The sequence below is a fragment of the Mesocricetus auratus genome, unplaced genomic scaffold (assembly GCF_017639785.1).
Source record: "Mesocricetus auratus isolate SY011 unplaced genomic scaffold, BCM_Maur_2.0 Super-Scaffold_100676, whole genome shotgun sequence".
NCBI classification, from domain to species: Eukaryota; Metazoa; Chordata; class Mammalia; order Rodentia; family Cricetidae; genus Mesocricetus; species Mesocricetus auratus.
Window position 1 is genome coordinate 83,430,141 of NW_024429266.1, and position 18,588 is coordinate 83,448,728.

General features: G+C 42.2%; 1 protein-coding gene across 12 annotated transcripts in view; it reads right to left on the minus strand.

Annotated features, from left to right (window-relative positions):
- The window catches only part of Map4k3 (mitogen-activated protein kinase kinase kinase kinase 3), a 150,161-nt gene that overhangs the window by 86,406 nt on the left and 45,167 nt on the right, over nucleotides 1-18,588 (minus strand). For all 12 annotated transcript variants that reach the window (XM_040738991.1, XM_040738995.1, XM_040738994.1 and 9 more), the window contains exon 2: nucleotides 12,506-12,563. In XM_040738991.1, coding sequence (XP_040594925.1) covers nucleotides 12,506-12,563 — 58 coding nt within the window. The remainder of the gene's footprint in view (nucleotides 1-12,505; nucleotides 12,564-18,588) is intronic.

The window sequence follows — 18,588 nt, forward strand, 5'->3', positions numbered from 1 at the left end:
CCCCCTGTGGATCCCTGAAAGACTCACTCGAAGAGCTCCTTCACAACTCCAGAATAAGAAGGATGGAGGCCAAGTGGGTGATGAAGACTCTCCTACTCGGGATGATGGTTCCTAGTATGATGGGAGAGTTACGGTGGGCCATCATGTCTACCTTCCCCCTACCGATGCCAGTGATGCAGAATGCCCAGGTGTTCCCTAGATTTTTCACAACTAATAGAGAGTTGGGGCTTGCCTTTTTGCCTTTAGATCCTCAGATACAGAGTTTTCAGGATGAGAGAACCTTGTCATTAGTAGGAAGCTTGTGCTTTACTGTGATTTCTTCATTAAAGGATAATTTTATTCATATGGATCCAGAAAGATCTAATGCTAATCCTTTTGAATTAATGGAAGCTGTACTGATCTTTCTCCTATGATAGTGAGAAGGGACAGATTACTTTTGATTGGAAAGGGGCATTAGGCAACAGTCTGAGTGAGGGACAGAGCTCTGGATCATCTGATTGGTCCTCCTCCAATGTTAAGTATACCCCTTTTAAGAGAACTAATTATTCAGCTGCCCTTTATTTGGGTTGTGAGTAATGATACCTTAGGTAAGAATCAGAAAGAAATAAATTGCTCTGCTTAGAATTGTTTTTATGCATTATGCTGGGATGCTATTAAGCACCCTTTTGCTTTGGTAATGCGCATGCCTCGATTTGTTCCAGTTCCTGTTGAGACGCCAAGTAATTTGAGTTTGTTTAGGGAAAAGCGAGATTTTTGGGATCTCTGCTATTATTGTGGGCCTGATAGCCACCGCCGCGGTTACTGCTTCGGTTACCGCCTCGGCCCTTGCACTTTCTGCCACTGTGCAGACAACTCAAACCATTAATGAACTATAGGCCACTGTGACCATGGTCCTAGATAAACAGGCCACTGCCAATTCTCAGATACAAGGAGGCCTGATGTTGGTAAACCAACAGATTAATTTGGTTCAGGAACAATTGGATATATTGTGGCAGATGGCCCAATTGGGATGTGAACAAAAGTTGCCTGGCCTTTGTGTCACTTCAGTACAATATGAGAATTTTACAAGAGCAGCTAACCTGTCACAAGCTCTGTCTCAACATTTATTACAGAATTGGACTTTTGAGTTTGAGCAGACACTCCGTGAGTTGAGAATGGCGATCCTGCAAGTGAATTCGACGCATCTGGATCTTTCTCTGATGGAAGGCCTCTCCTCCTGGATTTCATCTGCATTTTCTTATTTTAAGGAATGGGTGGGGGTAGGATCATTTAGCCTAGTTCTCTGCTGTGGAATAGTGTTGATGCTTTGGATGGTGTGTAAGCTCAGAGCCCAAACAAAAGAGACAAAGTGGTGGTGGCACAAGCACTTGCTGCCTTAGAACACGGAGCCTCCCCTGACATTTGGTTAACCATGTTAAAGCAATAGGTCGCTGGCCTCCCAGCTCTTGCACCCCACGAGGCTAGTCTCATTGCACGGGATAGAGTGGGTAGGCTTCAGCAGCCCAAGGAGTTGCAAGGCTAAGCACTGCACAGGAGAGGTCTGCGGTATAACGACTTTCTCCTGGGAGATAAGTCAGGTCGCTGGCCTCCCAGCTCTTGCACCCCACGAGGCTAGTCTCATTGCACGGGATAGAGTGGGTAGGCTTCAGCAGCCCAAGGAGTTGCAAGGCTAAGCACTGCACAGGAGAGGTCTGCGGTATAACGACTTTCTCCTGGGAGATAAGTCATCTTGCATGAAGGTTCTATGTCATGATCTCCTTCCCCCAGAAAAAAGACATCGGACTGGTCAGGACTTCCTCTGGGGATAAGACCCTGGAGAGGAGCTTTGTACATGTTCCGAATTTGCACATGGGGATTTGACCTCTATCTCCACTCCAAAGTTGTGGGTGTCCTATTGCTTCAAAAATAAATGAATAGGGGGAGATGTGAGGAGCCGCCCTCGCTATCGCTATTGCCGTTAGAAGATGGCGCTGACATCCACTGTCAGTTGGAGTTAACTGTCGCTGTCAGTTGGAGTTAACTGTCGCTGTCAGTTGGAGTTAACTGTCGCTGTCAGTTGGAGTTAACTGTCGCTGTCAGTTGGAGTTAACTGTCGCTGTCAGTTGGAGTTAACTGTCGCTGTCAGTTAGAGTTAACTGTCGCTGTCAGTTGGAGTTAACCGTTTAAACTGTGCCTCTCCCGTGACGTCATCTGGGGTGATGTGCAAACCACCAATCCCGGCTCTACACATCTCACTCGGAGCTCCTAGGCTTATATAAGGGGCTGGGTTTCTTAGCTTGGGGTCTCCCTCTAAGAAGCTGATCATCTATCTCTCAAGATGCATTAAAGCTTTACTGCAGAAGGATCCGAGTGTTCTGCGTCGTTCTTGCTGGCGAGACGGTAGCGCGGGACACTGCTGCCTGAGGATCAAGATGCAGAACTCTCAGCTCCTTCTCAAGCACCATGTTGCCTGCATGCAGCCATGTCCTGCCATGAAGATAATGATCTAAACCTCCAAAATGGTAAGCTCCCAATTAAATGTTTTCCTTTATACAAGTTGCCATGGTCATGGTGTCTATTCACAGCAATAGAAGCCCTGCTTGAGATGCCACCAACGTAGTTTAAGCTTGCCTTAATTCATGACTTTCTATGTTCTGGAACTATAAAAACCCTGTGAAACTGCTTCCATTTTGGAACATGGAAATTAGGGTAATGCAAATCTGTGTTCCTGAGACACAGTCATTGAAAATGGCTCCAGAGAAGACTATCTCTTATTCCTTTTAAGATGAGAACAATGGTTTTTACATTGTCAGCTTCAACATGAATGGAACCGAAGGCTAAATGAAAAGCCAATGAAACAAGAAAAGTTCTACAGGATTCTAACATACAGGAAAATTTTAAAATAGCCAATCTAGTACAAAATATAATGGTCACTACCAAAGACTGGAGGAGGAGTGGGGTAGGGAACTGATGTTCAACAGGTATAAATTTCAGTCATACACAATCACACTCTGTTGTATAATATTCTTCTTAGAGCAACAAGACTGTATTAAACACCTGAATTCGTTAAGACCGTGGATATCAGGCTATATGCCATGCTATGCTATGCTATGCTACAAAAGGGTCCTAGGGACACAGAAAAGTTTAAACATGGACTATAGAACATAAACAAGATTTCTTGTCCCAGTGTAGCATTAAAAATAAAGGGCTAGTAAGTAAATCACTGATCAGACACACACAGGTGGAAAAGAAGAAGAAAGTGCAGATAAAATAAAATATCCTCAGTCATTTTATTTCTAAGCATCATTAATTTCAGGAGGTAAATACCTAACCTATCCAGCATTGTGAGCCTAGAATTTGTAGCACAGTCTAACATAGTAGAGGGGCTAAGCACCAACCGCAGCTTTGAAGAGTATTAACAAGTGATATAAGGACAACTATATCCATAGCGACAATAAGCACAAGGCAGTGCAGAGCAAACAGCTGGTGGCCAGGGAGCTGCTACAGTGCACAGGCACCAGCTAAGTCCTTTCCCTGAAGACCTGTCCCTCTATGATGAAACATAAAGGACAGAGTGCTTCACCAACCACTAATGGCAGAAAACTAACGACAAAAGCTGACAGGAAAGAAGGCTCATAAAACACTACTTCGGGGAAAAATGATGGAATGAAGTCTTACTGGCATCTTGTCACTTTTAGATTCTGTATTGCAATTTAATACATGCTGCTCTCACAGGATCAAAAATCTAACACACACACCCTCCAACCATGAATTTCCCTGCTCATCACTGTCAGTATTTTTCCTTGGTTTGAAAAGGGGTGAATGTTCTCACTTTGGGGACTTACACTTTTAGCTGATAGCTAATTAATCACGTATCTGTCTGCATTTATATCCTACTTCAGTAACTGGTGCTGCAAATGATACAAATAATAACATGCAGCTTGAAAGACTGACTTTAAGTCACTAAAGAAGGAAGACTTAAGAGGCTTGTAGGAGACAGTGTGCTCCTTATCAGAATATGAGTGGAGGACACTAACCCACCCGAGTGTGTGACTATGGTAGGTCCATCTCTCCTATTCCCTCTGCCTTGCTAAAAACATTAAGTTACATTTCCAAAGCCAGTAACAAAGGTCTAGTCCCTTATTTGACCACTTCCTCCTCTTTGGGCTGACTACCAGGGTCCAACTATTAAAGTATTCAAGTCCAGCAAGCAGAAGCCCCTTTGGTTCACCTAATTAACATGCCCAATTAAAATTAAACAGATCGTCCTAACTAGGGAGTTCCCTATGTATCTTTATAAACTGCCATTTTCCTATGTGCCACTGTCTGTCTCCTCTATCCAGAGACTATCCTTTGTCCCTTGGGGACAAATACCCCTGCCCTCCCTCCCTCCCTCGTTCCCTTCCCCCTCTCTATCTCCTGTCTTTGTCCCTTATATCCTTTGCTCCTCTGTCCCTCTGGGGCAAATAAGTCTTTGTGCTCGGAACTTGTCCTTTCAAGGAGCATGAAGCCCAAGTGCCTATGGGCCGAGCTCAATGCTTAGTCAGCTTCAAATGGAATCACTTATCTTGACCGTCTTTGCATTCTGTTCAAACTGGGTCTCAAGAGTTGGCGGTGTTCTAGCCCAAGCAAGTTTAACACCAAAGAAACGAGTCTTTAATCTCACAAAATCTCTGACGCATTGCAAACGAGGGAAATCACACACCAAAGGACTCTTGGAGCATCTCAGCAAAGGCAGGGCAAGGCAGTTATTACAGGGTAACACTATTTGGAGAAGAGTGGAACTGAGGTGAAGTTCAGACAAAGGGGCGTTTTGTCAGGCTTAGAACAAAGCCAAGCCTGCAAAGCAAAGGCAAGGTCCTCTCTTCTTATGGACGATGAAATTAGGACAGATTGGGTTGCTGTGTCATCCAAGTCATAAATCAACATGATACTGTTTAAGACTTATTTTAAACTGTAGGAGTGTTTGCCTGCATGTATGTTATATGTACCACATTTGTTTCTGGTGCCTGAAGAGGCCAGAAGAGAGCACTGGGTCCCTTTGAAACTGCAATTGTAGATGACTGTGAGCCACTATGTGAATCCTGGGAACTGAACCCAGGTCTTCTGCAAGAACAAGTGTTCTTAACCACTGCCCCAGAGAGTAATGAGAAAGCCCCAGCTATGGAATTAGACTGCCAGGATTCAAAATCCTAGCCCTACATTAATCAGAGCAAAGTAGTTTATTTCTTTAACTATAAAAAGTAGGGGTAATAACATAAGGATTAAATGAGTCAATGCGTGTAACTCACTTACAACAGTGGCTGGCACAAATTAAGTTTAAATAAATGGTAGCTATTAGCAGCAACAAATGCCCTGGCTTAGACTAACTCATCTCTGTCTCCTATGCTCATCTCCATACCTTGCTCATTAATTTGATTTATCTAACAAGTATTTACCGAGTGCCTATGTGGCACTGGGAATTTGTGGGAAATCAAGTTCATCCTCATAGGAGCAGCAGTCTAGAGAAAGCCTGTGGCACCTAGCTCTTACCAATGCCCCTCTCCTTTAATGTGAAAAGGGTTTAATGCGGCACCTATGTGGAAAAGGTGCCAGTGACCTGTAGGAAGAGACTAAGTGCTTTTAGGACAATGTCATGTTTTGGTTCCAAAAACTCTATATTTAACAGAAGGGGTCTTAATCTAACACTCAGTATTTGTAGCATTTTCCCAATTCTTGGCATTTTACCATTAATATATTCATGCATCTCTCTTTCATATCTTTCTGATCTACACATGTGCACAGCAAAAACTAATGCCCTGTCTTACAGCTAGAGTGGTGTACCTTCTCTGCGATTCAGCACTTTCAGCCCTAAAACCAGGAAAATCTTAGGCAAAAGCAATGAATCTGTCGCCAGTTTATTTACAGGGAAAAATAAAAGTCAACCCAAGCTCTTCAACTTCATAAGCACCGACCATATGAACCCCAAAAGACCATCCTATGTCACAGTCATTTGCTCCAGACTGGACTTCAGTCCCAGCCCCAAGACTCATCTCTAACCTGCATTTTATCACTTGCCACTCTCATGGAGTACACACTTCTCTCTGAATGTGTGTGCACACACTTGATGTAGTATGAACACCCACACATATACATATATACGTAGCACAACACAATGACATTTATAGCTAAGTTCTCCACGGTTGTATGTGAGCCATAGCTACATAACAGACTTAGGTATGTCCACATTTGAATTTCCACTGAACACATATTGATATCACACAGTATGCACACATATTCATATAAACTCATATATGTATCCAAATACTCATGTATATATGGGGAGGAGAAGGGAGAAACAAGAACACCACCTCCCATTTTCCATACTGTTTCACACCCTTCTCTCTGTCACTGAACCCCCAACACATACTGCAATTCTCACTTGGGGCTAAAAACTATCTTATGGGCTCAAAAAGAAAATGGTCCCACTTTGACCAGAACTCTTCAGCTCCACCAACCTAGCTGCATAAGTATCACTCTTACCTTCTTGTGCTACATCATGTGCCCTAGGAAAATGCAACATAAATCACAAGTCCCTCCCTAGTGAATGCTCCTGTCTTGCTTGCCCTTTTCACAGGAGGCCCTGAGGATTCTTTTCTGCCATCTCCATTTCTTTTCCTCTCACTCTCCCTACAGCTCCTTCAGTCCACCGAACCCTCTTATTAAATCTACCGAAGTAAATGTGTGGTCCTCAGTCTTCATTGTAATCCACACATCTCTTAGCATCATGCCAAGACCTTCTCCTGGGGTCTGACATAATACTCATCATGTTTGTGTCCTAGATGGGTGACTTGGGCAGCTTATGCTCAAGCTTTCTTTGCTGAATTCTCCTTCTCTAGTAGACCTCTAACAGAATTGAACTTGGGCTCCAACCTCAGGCCTTTCTTCTCTAGCAACACGTCTTCCTGGTGGTATCATCCCCATATCTTGCTTTAAGAGCTAGTTATAACCTGAAGATCTTGAAACTGCACCACTAACCCAACTTCCGGAACTACAGATGCATGTCTACGGTTGACTAGTCAACACGGGCATGCTAAGACACATAAAACATACACAGTAAAACTGGGCTACTGGTCTTACTGATCCTGTTTCTCAGGCAGACAACCCTCAAAAACCTTTCATATGGTCCTCTTTATCAAAGTCCTTGCAACATCTGTGAAATGAGTTTTGAAAGCTCATTTCATTCTGATAGGAACTGGTTCACACTGTTGGAGCCATGGTGGCCTGTTCTCTACCCCTAATCTTGCTGCCCGTTCTTACTTTAGAACACTGTCCTTGCTTGTGACTTCCTGGAATGGTTTTCTCCAAGAGTATTCTATGACTGTGTCATCATTCCAATCTCAAGCCAATATCACCTGCTGTGAGCAGTCTCCTGGCACCACGACACTGGCTGAAGTACCATAACATCTTGTTTTGGCTCATGAAATTAACTTATTTATACATTTCCATATTTAACTAAAATCTAAGCTTCTCAAGAGTCAGGCTCATCTGCCTTAGGTACTATGTCTGGTACTGGGTAGACAATGGATAGATACTAACCAAATGATTGACATGAACAGATTTTTCACAAAATACAAGGCCAAAAAGTTACACAAAATAAAGGAAGAGAGCCAAACTTTAGCTCCAAAGGAATGAAAATTTACAGTAGGAGAACATTATTTTCTGAATAATAAGGATTATACTATAATTTGAACAAAGGTTTAAGAAAAAAAATCCTTCCAGATAGTAGTGGTACACACCTTTAATACCAGCACTAGGAAGGCAGAAGCAGGAGTTCTGTGAGTTCAAGGCCAGGCTGGTCTACAGAGTGAGTTACAGGACAGCCAAGGCTACAAAGAGAAAACCTGTCTTAAAAAGCCCACATAAAAAAAACCAAAGGTTTGGTCAAGGACTAGAAAAATGGTTCTGTGTTAAGAGCACTGCCTGTTCTTTCAGAGGACCTGGGTTTGATTCCCATCATCCATATGGTGCCTACCAATCTTTTGTAACTCCAATTCCAGACAATCCAATGTCCTCTTCTGGCTGCCACAGACCACTGCACACATGTAATACAAAGACATACATGTAGCAAAGCATCCATACACACATGATATGTAAAGATGACAGCTCACAAAGCAGTAACATGGAAAAATACTCGTGACACACTTCCCAAATGATGGTTAGATACATACAATGAGCCTATTACATCCATATAATATACATGGTTGGTATCTGTGATGGGCAAGACCAGGCCCACCACAAGCCTGAGAACACAGTTGGAAATGGAGCCTGGCTGAGGACATTGCCCAGTGACAGAGCTCTTGCCCAGTTGTGTGCAAGGCCCTTGGCTTGATTCCCAGAACTGCAACCAAAAGGAACACGGATGTATAGGAAACGTACCAGAAGTCAAGATTGTCTTTTCTCACAGAACTTAACATCTGCTGCTGAGTGTGAGTGACACTATCTTTCCCCACACAACCTAATGTCTGCAGCAGAAAGACTATTCACAACCCTGAATACCCTATAAGCCACTTCTGTAAGGCCATCACAGAGCTCTCAGAGCTCTGCCTATCACATGCATCACACTGTATATATTCTTCATAATGTTTGTTTTCTGACATGGTGCAGCGGTATGCTAACAAAGTAAGCTGACCCACAGTATGATCTTGCCTACCTTTGATTTCTGACCAGCCCTTCACAGTCTGCTTAGTTCAGTGTAAACAGAATCATGTATAAGTATTGGTATTTCTACATAAATATCAAAAAATCTATTGAAAATAAGAAAGTTGATAGTGGTCCTACAAGTCATAACGATGAATGACTTTGATGTCTACTTCTGCTTTCATTCTGTTTTTCTACTTTGATTTATAATGATCAAAATTGGTTTTGCAATTTTAACTCCCCCCCCAAAAAGTATAGGCTCATAGTTAAGCAACTGACACTGAAGGGAAATTAAAGTCATATGAACAATATAAGAAGTCATAGTGAGAGACCTTCAACTAACCTCACATTAAAACAATTTTGCCAAACGATCTCAAGTTTTCATTTAGCTTCAGTTTCAAAATGGTTCCTAGCTATTAAAAGAAAGAAGAAGAAAAAAAGAAAGAACTAAGTCAAATTCTTAAAGTCTATCACATTGCATTTGATCTTAAGTTTTATTTTTACAAAAGGAAACCGGCCATTAGGACTCAGAAAAGTTGTGAGTAGTACACCACCCATGAGACAGTTCTTTTCCCACCAAGTCAAACTTCATTCCTCAGCTTTCACAGCTAAGAATGCACAACATACTAGATGATTCTGGGAGGCAACGAGCATAGTCTACCCTGAGAGGAAATTACAGGGCAAATTATTTAGCTTCTTCAAAAAAAATTGCAGAAAAAGACAAAAAGAGAAACTTACAAATATAAATGACAGTTAAAACACATCGACTACTTCCAATTTGGGGACTTTATTACTAAGAAACTATTATCAATATTGCCAGTTGACTCTTGACTATGCATTTAATACTTTAAAGAAATTTTGTGTGATATATGCATGTGTGCATGTATAAACTTGTGCAAGCCTGTGCATATATGCAGGAGCCAGAGGAGGACATTGATTTTTCTGGTATATTATGCTTTACCTTATTCCCTTGAGACAGAGTCTCTCACTGAACCTGGAACAAGGCAGAAGACCTGGAAGCCCCCAGGGATACATACAGGCCAGGGTCACACCAAGCTTTTTACTGGCATTTGGTTACTGGGCATTTGAATTTGGATCCTCATGGTTACATAGATAGTGAAAGACTGAGCCATTTTCCTAGTCCCATTTATGCTTTTAAAAGGCTTATTAAAACCAACAGGCCCCTCATTCCAAATGTAAAACTCAATGATGTTTTAGTAATTTACCAGGGTTTGCAACCATAACTATAAATCAGTTAGGACAGTTCAGTGTCTCTGTGAGACTCCTCCTCAAGTCCACTCACTGTTAATCACCCACCAGCTATTCCAGCTAACTAACCCACTTTATACCCTCTCTGAACATTTTACCTAAGAAAATCAACCACACAGTCTCCAGTGACTGGCTCCTTTCATTTAGCATTTAGCATTGTGGGAGCACGCATTAGTAATCACCTTTCTACTCTGTATTTAACACATTTTGTCCGTTTGTTTACCAGTTATAAAGAATAATGCCCTGTGGCACCCTTGTATAGGCAGACACAAAAGCATCACTGCTGAGACATTAAGGTAAATGCACAGTTACCTTTTAAGAAAGAACTAGAACTAGGCATAACGGCACAAGTCTTTAATCCCAGCATTTTGGAGGCAGAGGTAGGCATATCTCTGTGACTTCTAGGTCAGCCTGGTTTACACAGTGAGTTCCAAGACAGCCAGAGCTCCATAGCAAGACACTGTCTCCAGAAAGAAAAAAATAATAATAACAAAAAACAAAAAACAAAAAAACACTACCAACACATAAACACACAAACAAAGAACTCAACATTTTCCAGAGAGGCAGTGCTGTCTCATAGGAAGATTCTTGTCTGTAGCTTCTACTTTTTATTTGATCTATATAATGAAATAATCAGGGTAGAGATGATCTGATGCTTGGGATCTGATTCAAGACAAACCAGTGTTCAGTGTGCCTGCATGTTTGGGGGACGGGGTAATCAGAAACTGATGAAACACGGCTGGTCATGCCTTGGGCAGTACAGCTCAGTGAGCAATAGCAGCCATTTCCTATAGTAAGTTCTCAATACAAATGGTTAGGCTTTACTCCAAGTGCTTTAGACATGCTCTATTAAACTCCACAGCAATCTGAAATGAAACTACTGCTACTATCCCTCTTGTAGAGATGACAAAACAGAGCCCCTAAAGCTGCAGCAATGGAACCAAGTCCAGACTAGCAGGAAAACAGTGGCTTTCAGAGCCTATGATTTCAATCATGCAGCTTAACTCAGCAACAAGCAAACATTTTCCCCAAGGTAGGAACAAAGATACAATAGTAGCATACTATGGATGATTTTTCTTTTCTTTAACTGTGTCTCTCCTAATACACAGCACTGTTCAAGATCAGTTGTATCACAAATCAATCATCACACACATCAGAAAACAAATGAGTTAATGAAGTTAACTAAGTTAGCTAAGTCTCTAGCTTGATTTTTTTTTAAGGAGATTTTAAAGATGTACTGAATAGATTCTGTGTGTTAACTCAGAGGTGAGAAACTGTATTCTATTAAAGTCTGGAAATAAGAAAGAGCATGGCTAGGATGACAACATCACCACTGCAGGAACTTCGCTCCCTTAGCTGTGAAGTTTTGAAGACATACAGTTGATGTGGGAGAACCCACAACCATTGCAACAAATAACTTCTACTGGCTGATTAAAAACTAAAGGCCTGATGAAAAGTGCCAAATCTTCAAATGTACCCCAGAGTTCGCCAACTTCAAAACTCTTTTATTAACTGAACAGTAGAGAAAGCAAAGCAATCCTACCAGTGATATTAGAAGGTAATTACATTATAGAGGATCCGTAACTGCATCTAACCGAAGGTATGTTCTGTGCTCATGATATTCTCTTGTGTTTAATCACAATCAAATTTCATTTTAATGATACTTCTTTAAGAGCTTACCAATGAGCTAGGCCAAGTCAAACAGAAGATAGCCTAGTTTTAGCTCAGAATGTTTTGTTATATTTCAGCCTGCAGAGTCTAGAATATTATCTGATAATTCACAGGAAAAGCGAGCCCGTCTCTGAATAGATTTCTGCTCACACTGAAGCTAAAACCTAAAGTGCTGTGGGCCTGTCTATACATCAGCATAACTGCTTGCCTACTGCAGGAAGGGGAGAGAGGGAAGGTTCTGAGAAGATGTGCACCAGGAGTTCACTCAGAAAGATGTGGGTTTTCAGATGTGGGGAACCCAAAGGAGAGCAGTTAGAGCAGACAGAACACACAGAGAGGTCCTAAGGGGCTCTGTAATGAGCTTCTCAAACCGGAAAGGACTACTTAGATGCTAACAACATAGGTGTTGAGAGCTGCTGAGGTCTGCTGAGAAACTCAGGACCCAGAGTAAGAGGACAGGAGACAGATCAGAATGCAGCTTCCCAAACGTCAGCCTAGTTCTTCCCACTGGACCAACTTGCCCCTCATAACAGGGCAATGCCACCTGGAAATAAGTAAGCCACTATAAGCCCCTCAGGACCTCCTCTCCTTCCCATGGTTACCAATCATTTTCCTGAAACAAGTGAGCAGAGTATATGCTGGGCTCAGAGAGGCAGAAAGGACAGATGTCCCTCTTCCCCACAAAACGCTGAGGAAGTAAAAGAATAGTAATCAAACATTATTAAAAGCTTTAGCTGTATGATGGTGCAGGACTGTAATTTCAGGACTTAAGATGCTGAGGTAGGAAGATCAATGGTTCAAGGTCAACCTGAGCTATTTCACAAAACCAAAATATAAAAAATGAAATTACTCTATGACATCCAATGGCTTTCTAGCAATAAGAAACAACAAATTTCAAATAATTTACCTGGTTCCAATTTTATCACTTTAATTGCTGCTAATTCTCCAGTGTTAACATTCCGTGCCTAAAAGAAGAAGAAAAATAATCATGAAAGAGTTGTATAAAAAGACATTTTAGTTTATTGTTTATTTCAATCACACAGAAATATTTTAAAAGCAGGAACTGCAGAACCAATCTATTTTACAGACAGTACTATGTCCTTCATAATGAATTCCAGCACTAATTTAAGTGTAAACTTAATACCAAAGTAACTGGGCACCATTCTAAATGGTTCGAAACTAATTCACTCAATTCTCACAACACTCATTAGGTTAAAAGCCAACACCATTCCCATGTAGCAAATAAGAAAAAAATAAGCAAACAGATGTGAAAAGCTGGCTTTGGTCATGCAGCTGGCCAAGTGGGAGCACTGAGATGCAAAGCAGGAAGTCTAGCCAGGCTTCACAAAGTAATTCCTTCAAGCACTCCACCGGAGCTCTTCATGCAAACTGGGGAAACTATGCAGTGGATCAGCATTAAAATCTTTAATGAGAATCTAAATGTGAAAGCAGCCCCCTTGTGTCCTTCAAATCCACATGATGCCAGTAAAATCAATGTTTTCAAAACAAGCCACTTGTGAAATATAAAAATTAATTTTAAAAAAATCAATTCATTGGGCTGGGGATGTGGCTCAGCCCAAAGCCACGGGCTCCACCCCCAATTTAGTATTAATCAGACATGGTGGTGCCCATAGCACTATAATTCACTGGTGGAGGCAGGAGAGTCAGAAGCTCAAGGTAATCCTCAGTTACTACAGAACAAGCTAAGGACAGCCTGGGCTATATGGCATCTTGTGTCAGAAGGGAGGGGGAAGGGGAAGGAAGGAAGGAAGGAAGGAAGGAAGGAAGGAAGGAAGGAAGGAAGGAAGGAAGGAAGGAAGGAAGGAAGGAAGGAAGGAAGGAAGGAAGGAAGGAAGGAAGGACGGGAGAAAAGCCAATTCATAAATTGGCTACAATGGGCATGCCTACCAACCCGACCACTCAGGAGAACTGCTATAAATTGTAGACCATCTGCACTATATCCATAGCACAACCCTGCCTCCTACCTCAAATATCAGTCAGATAATAGATTCTGGGTATTTACAACTGTTTATCTAACTAAGTAGAAACTATCTTTAAATTTGGGTTTAAAAAATGGCAGTAAATATTTACCAATTTAAGATGTTATATATAATTGGATCAAAATTCTCAAATTATATTTTAGCTGTTTACATTTAATTAATACTTACATCAGTCTAAAGAAAAAATACATGCAATTCCATGATTAAGGGAAAATCTTATATGGCCAGGATTAGATGTAGCTGCAACACTCCCTTACTGGTAGACCAGGAAAATCTGTCAATCATCTAACATGAGCCAATGACACTTAAGGAACTCTTCTAAGAGTATGAGGGCTATAAAAAATACCACCAAAGGGGCTGGAGAGATGGCCCATCGGGTCAAGCACTTGCTATGCAATGTGAGCTTCAGCTTCCCAGCACTCTGGAGACCCAGGCAGGATCCCGAAGCAAGCTAGCTAGATGAACTAGCAGGAATGGCAAGCTCTGGAGTGAGTTGGGAACCCTGCCTCAATGCACAAGATGGAGACAATTCAAGATGATTCCAGCCATCCATCCTGGGACCCTGAATACATGTGCATACATGTCCACGTGCACCTGCACATACCTGTGTCACCATATAGAAAAGCATGCATATGTGGCATACACAGACCCAACACATCCCCTCATCCCCAAACAAGCCAGCAAAGAATCCAAGAAGGTAGTAGATAAGAAGCACAGCCATCACTAAATATATAAAATTCAGATCGTCCCTTGGTAATGTGCTTCCTGCACAGGCAACAGGACCTGAGTTTGAATCCTTGGCACCTACAGGAAACCCAGGAATAGAAGCTGAGTGTAGCTTTGAGGGCCTGTAATCCCAGCATTAGGATGATCTCTCAAAAAAAAAAAAAGTGGGAAATCGATAGAAAGGCACTGATGTCAACTTCTGGCCTCAACACACAAACAGGAACACATGTGCATGTGTATCTGCACATACCCACACATGCACAAACACAAATATACATATACTACACACTACTATTACACACTACTTTTTTAGAGTCATTGTGATGGCACACACCCTTTAATACCAGTATTTCATTTGATGGAGGGAAAGGCAGGTAGGGCTCCATGAGTTCGAGGCTAGCTTGGTCAAGAGAGCTCCAGCTCAGTCAGGTTACAAAGTGAGACTCTGCCTAAAATTTAAAAACTAAAATTAAAAAGATTCTTTCTGTGGTAGTTTGGACGAGATGCCTATACCCCACTCTACCCCCACCCCCCAGCACCATAATTCTCATTTATTAAATACAGGTCCCAGTTGGTGACTTGAAAAGGATTAGGAGGGGTAACCTTACTGGAGGTGGTGTGTCATGGGGGCAGGCTTTGAGGCCCTGAATACATGTGCACACATGTCCACGTGCACCTGCACATACCTGTGTCCCCAGTGCACTTGGTTTCTCCAGCTTGTGGTAGGAGATGTGAGATCTCAGCTCTTCCTGCCATCTTGCTTTCACTCCACCATAATGTAAGTCCAGTTAAATACTTTCTTCTTTAAGTAGCATTGGTCATGGTGTTTTATCAAAGCAATAGGAAAGTAACTAATACACTCCCTATATGAATTTAAAAATTAAAACAATCTGCAGGGAAAATTTGTCTAAAAAGCCTTTCTTTAGGGGCTCAAGAGATGGTTCAGTGGTTTTGAGCACTGGATTCTTTTGCAGAGGACCTGAGTTCAGTTTCTAGCACTTCCACCAGCTATAACTCCTATTCAAGAGGACTCAATACTGTCTTCTGGCCTCTATGGGCACCAGACACACACACAGAGGCCAACATACACAGAAAGAAAATCTTTAAAATTATATAATCTCTATAACTTACAAATACAGTGCTTATTAGAGTCAGCAACAAACCAGATCTGAACACTTCAAGCCACAGCTACTTTCCCTTACATGAGACAGACTTCCCAACAACTCCGAATCAATTACTGCTTTCTCCAGATGAGATACCCCGTAAACAATGAACGCAGAACACCCCTGTGGAAGCGTCCACCTGGGGGACACCCAGGCCTCTCTCCAGCTTCCATCATAACCATTCTCAGACTACCACAACATGGTATCCCTCCCACTCTGACACCATCTCCTTTCCTTCCAGCCACGTTTTCTAAACATTTGCAAGTAAAACAAGATGCTAGACCCCACTCCCTGCATCTTAAAACTGGACCTTTTAAAGGTCTCACTTGAAGAGGAATTCAGAGTATGGGTGGCTCTATCATGGATCTGCAGACCATGTGTGGTTACAACGCATGGCTTACTGACCAGAGCTGACAATTTGCTCCCAGTGACCACAGGAGGGCACACTCCTTACTGACAAAGTCACACAAGATGGTTGCTGCACCGAAAGCACTTGGTTAAAACTGATTTACTCCGTTCTCACTAGCAGATATTCGGCGGAAGACTCGTGACAGTAAACTGCTAGTAAGCAGGTGACATAAGCCTCTATTAACTACTCTTGGACTTATTGATAACTTCAGAAAGGCAGCCAAAATTAACTGCTAGAAGGAACCAGTTCCAAACTCAGGCTTCTCTGAAGGGAATTGAATTATGGTTTTCTAGAGAGGATGAAGGCCTAGGCAGCTAAGCGTTCCTGCTCTTCCTGCTTTCTGAAGTGTTTCTCAGTGTGTAGCATATCTGGCAATACTGAGGTATTTTATTATGTGGGGGTGGAAGTGGGGCCCAAAAGAAAAGTCAGGAAACTTTCATATCTGAGCCTTTCCTCACCAGAAACCATGTTATACATGAAGGGTTTTTAAAGCACTATGATCATGTAACAGTGGTTGTAGACCTGAGACTCCAGTACTTGGGATGCTGAGGCAGTAGGACTGCCAATTTGGGCTATGTAGCAAGAGCCTACCTTTAAAATAAAATCACTTATTTGAGAATCTAGTCAGTATTATCTCTACTATTTATTCTGAATTTACTTTATTCAACTCAAGCAATTTATTTTTCAAATGGTCATGGTTAACACGGTAATATATTCACGTGTATGATCATGTTAAGCCAGTATTAACAACAGATTCCTCATACTTCTTAAAGGCAGAAACTGACAAGAACTGTTGAGAGCACCTAGCCCTGGTCTTGGCTCCATCACTGGTCAGATCACCTCTATATGCTCCCAAGGTGAGGTTGTGCCCATGAGGAATGCACGCTGTTGCTCCACTAACAGCACGTTCCCTGGCTGCTTTCACACAGAGTCCACACACATAACGTTTACCCTTCACTGCAGAATTCACTGGTGTGTGTTCACATATTTAGTTAGGGGAGCACCCCATGTTCATCACCCCTCCACCACCACCACCACAAAACAAAACAAAACAAAACTGTAGACCAATGAGCTCTCACTCCCATTCTCTGGATAGTCAGGACATCTTACTAAAAGGAGCTGAACAACAACATGTACCCCTGGTAACTGGTTTCTTTCACTCAGTATGTTTTCAGATTAACATAGGCATTGCTGCCAATAATATTCCATTGCACAGAAATACATTTTTTTTCCACTCAACAACTGAATGATGGGGTAGTCTTAATCTTTAGTGTCAATCCGACAGGACTTAGAATCCCTTAGGAGACACACTTCTGGATGTTTCCAGAGGATGAGATGAAGGAAGAAGACCCACTCTGATTGTGGGTGACATCATTCCACAAGCTGAGGCCCCAGAATGGACACAAGGGGAAGAAGAGAAAGCCAGATGCGCATTCCCTGCTGTTCTGAGGTATGACATGAGGAGCCCCAGGTCCATGCTTTCAGCACCGTGGAAGTACCTACCGCCATGCCTTCCCACCATGATGGGTCATGGCCTAGGCAACCATGGGCCAAAACAAACCTTTCCCTCCCTTACGTTGCTTCTTGTCAGGTGTTTGGTCAGAGTGACAAGAAAAGGGCCTAAAACACATGGGTTGTTTCTATATTTGTCTGTTATAAATACTATTACTATATATACTACCATATAAACGTTTGGGGAAACTTGTTTCCTGTACTAAGAAATGCTGGGCCGTATAATAGGTTTGACACTTTGAAGAGCTGCCAAATTGTTTTCCAAGGCAGCTATAGTGTCTTGTACTATTACCATCAACACAAAATGTTCCAGTTCCCCTACACTTAAAAAAAAACTGTTACTTTACAACTTTTACTTTAACTCTCCTAGTGAGGATGCTCACCTCTGCCTCTTGAATACCGGCATTTGCGAGTGTGCATCACCACTTAAAGTGCTATCAGTTATTTACACCTTAAGTTGCACACTAATGTTTTCTCACATTATGAGTTTTCTTCATTTCCCTCCCTGTCTCACTGGAGGAGTACCAGGCAAGCACATTACCATGAAGCTACCTGCACCTTTGCACCGGTCTTCACTTCCTGGAAGCACAAAAGTTCTTATTTTGATGAAGTCCAACTTGGCTTAATTAAGTTTTGTCGCCTCTTTCTCCTCTCTCTCCTCTCCCTCTCCCTCTCCCTCTCCCTCTCCCTCTCCCTCTCTCTCTCTCCTCTCCATCCCTCCCCCACCTCTTGGTTTTTTTGAGACAGGGTTTTCTGAATAGCCCTGGCTGCCCTGGAACTCAGAGATTTATCTGCCTCTGTTGGGATTAAAGGCACTCACCACCACCACCCGCCTGCCCACCTTCTCTGTTTTCCTTGATAGTTAAGAAAGCCAGAGCCACAGACCTCTTGGCCAACAGTCTTTAGTTTCCACCCTTATATTAAGGTCAATGATCCACTTTTAGTAACTTTCTGTATGGTGTTGCTCTGTAGGGAGTTACCAATTTCATTCTTGTGCATGTGGATACCAAGTTGTGAAATACAGTATTTTTAACTTCAATAAAACCCTTTATTATCTGGCCCCCACCTATCTTTCTAGTCACTCCCAAATTTTTACTTTATGCTCTGGCCAAAGTAAATACATTGTGGTTCCCCAGTACTAGCCACACTTTTACCCCAGTTCCCTCCCCTGGGCCTGGAT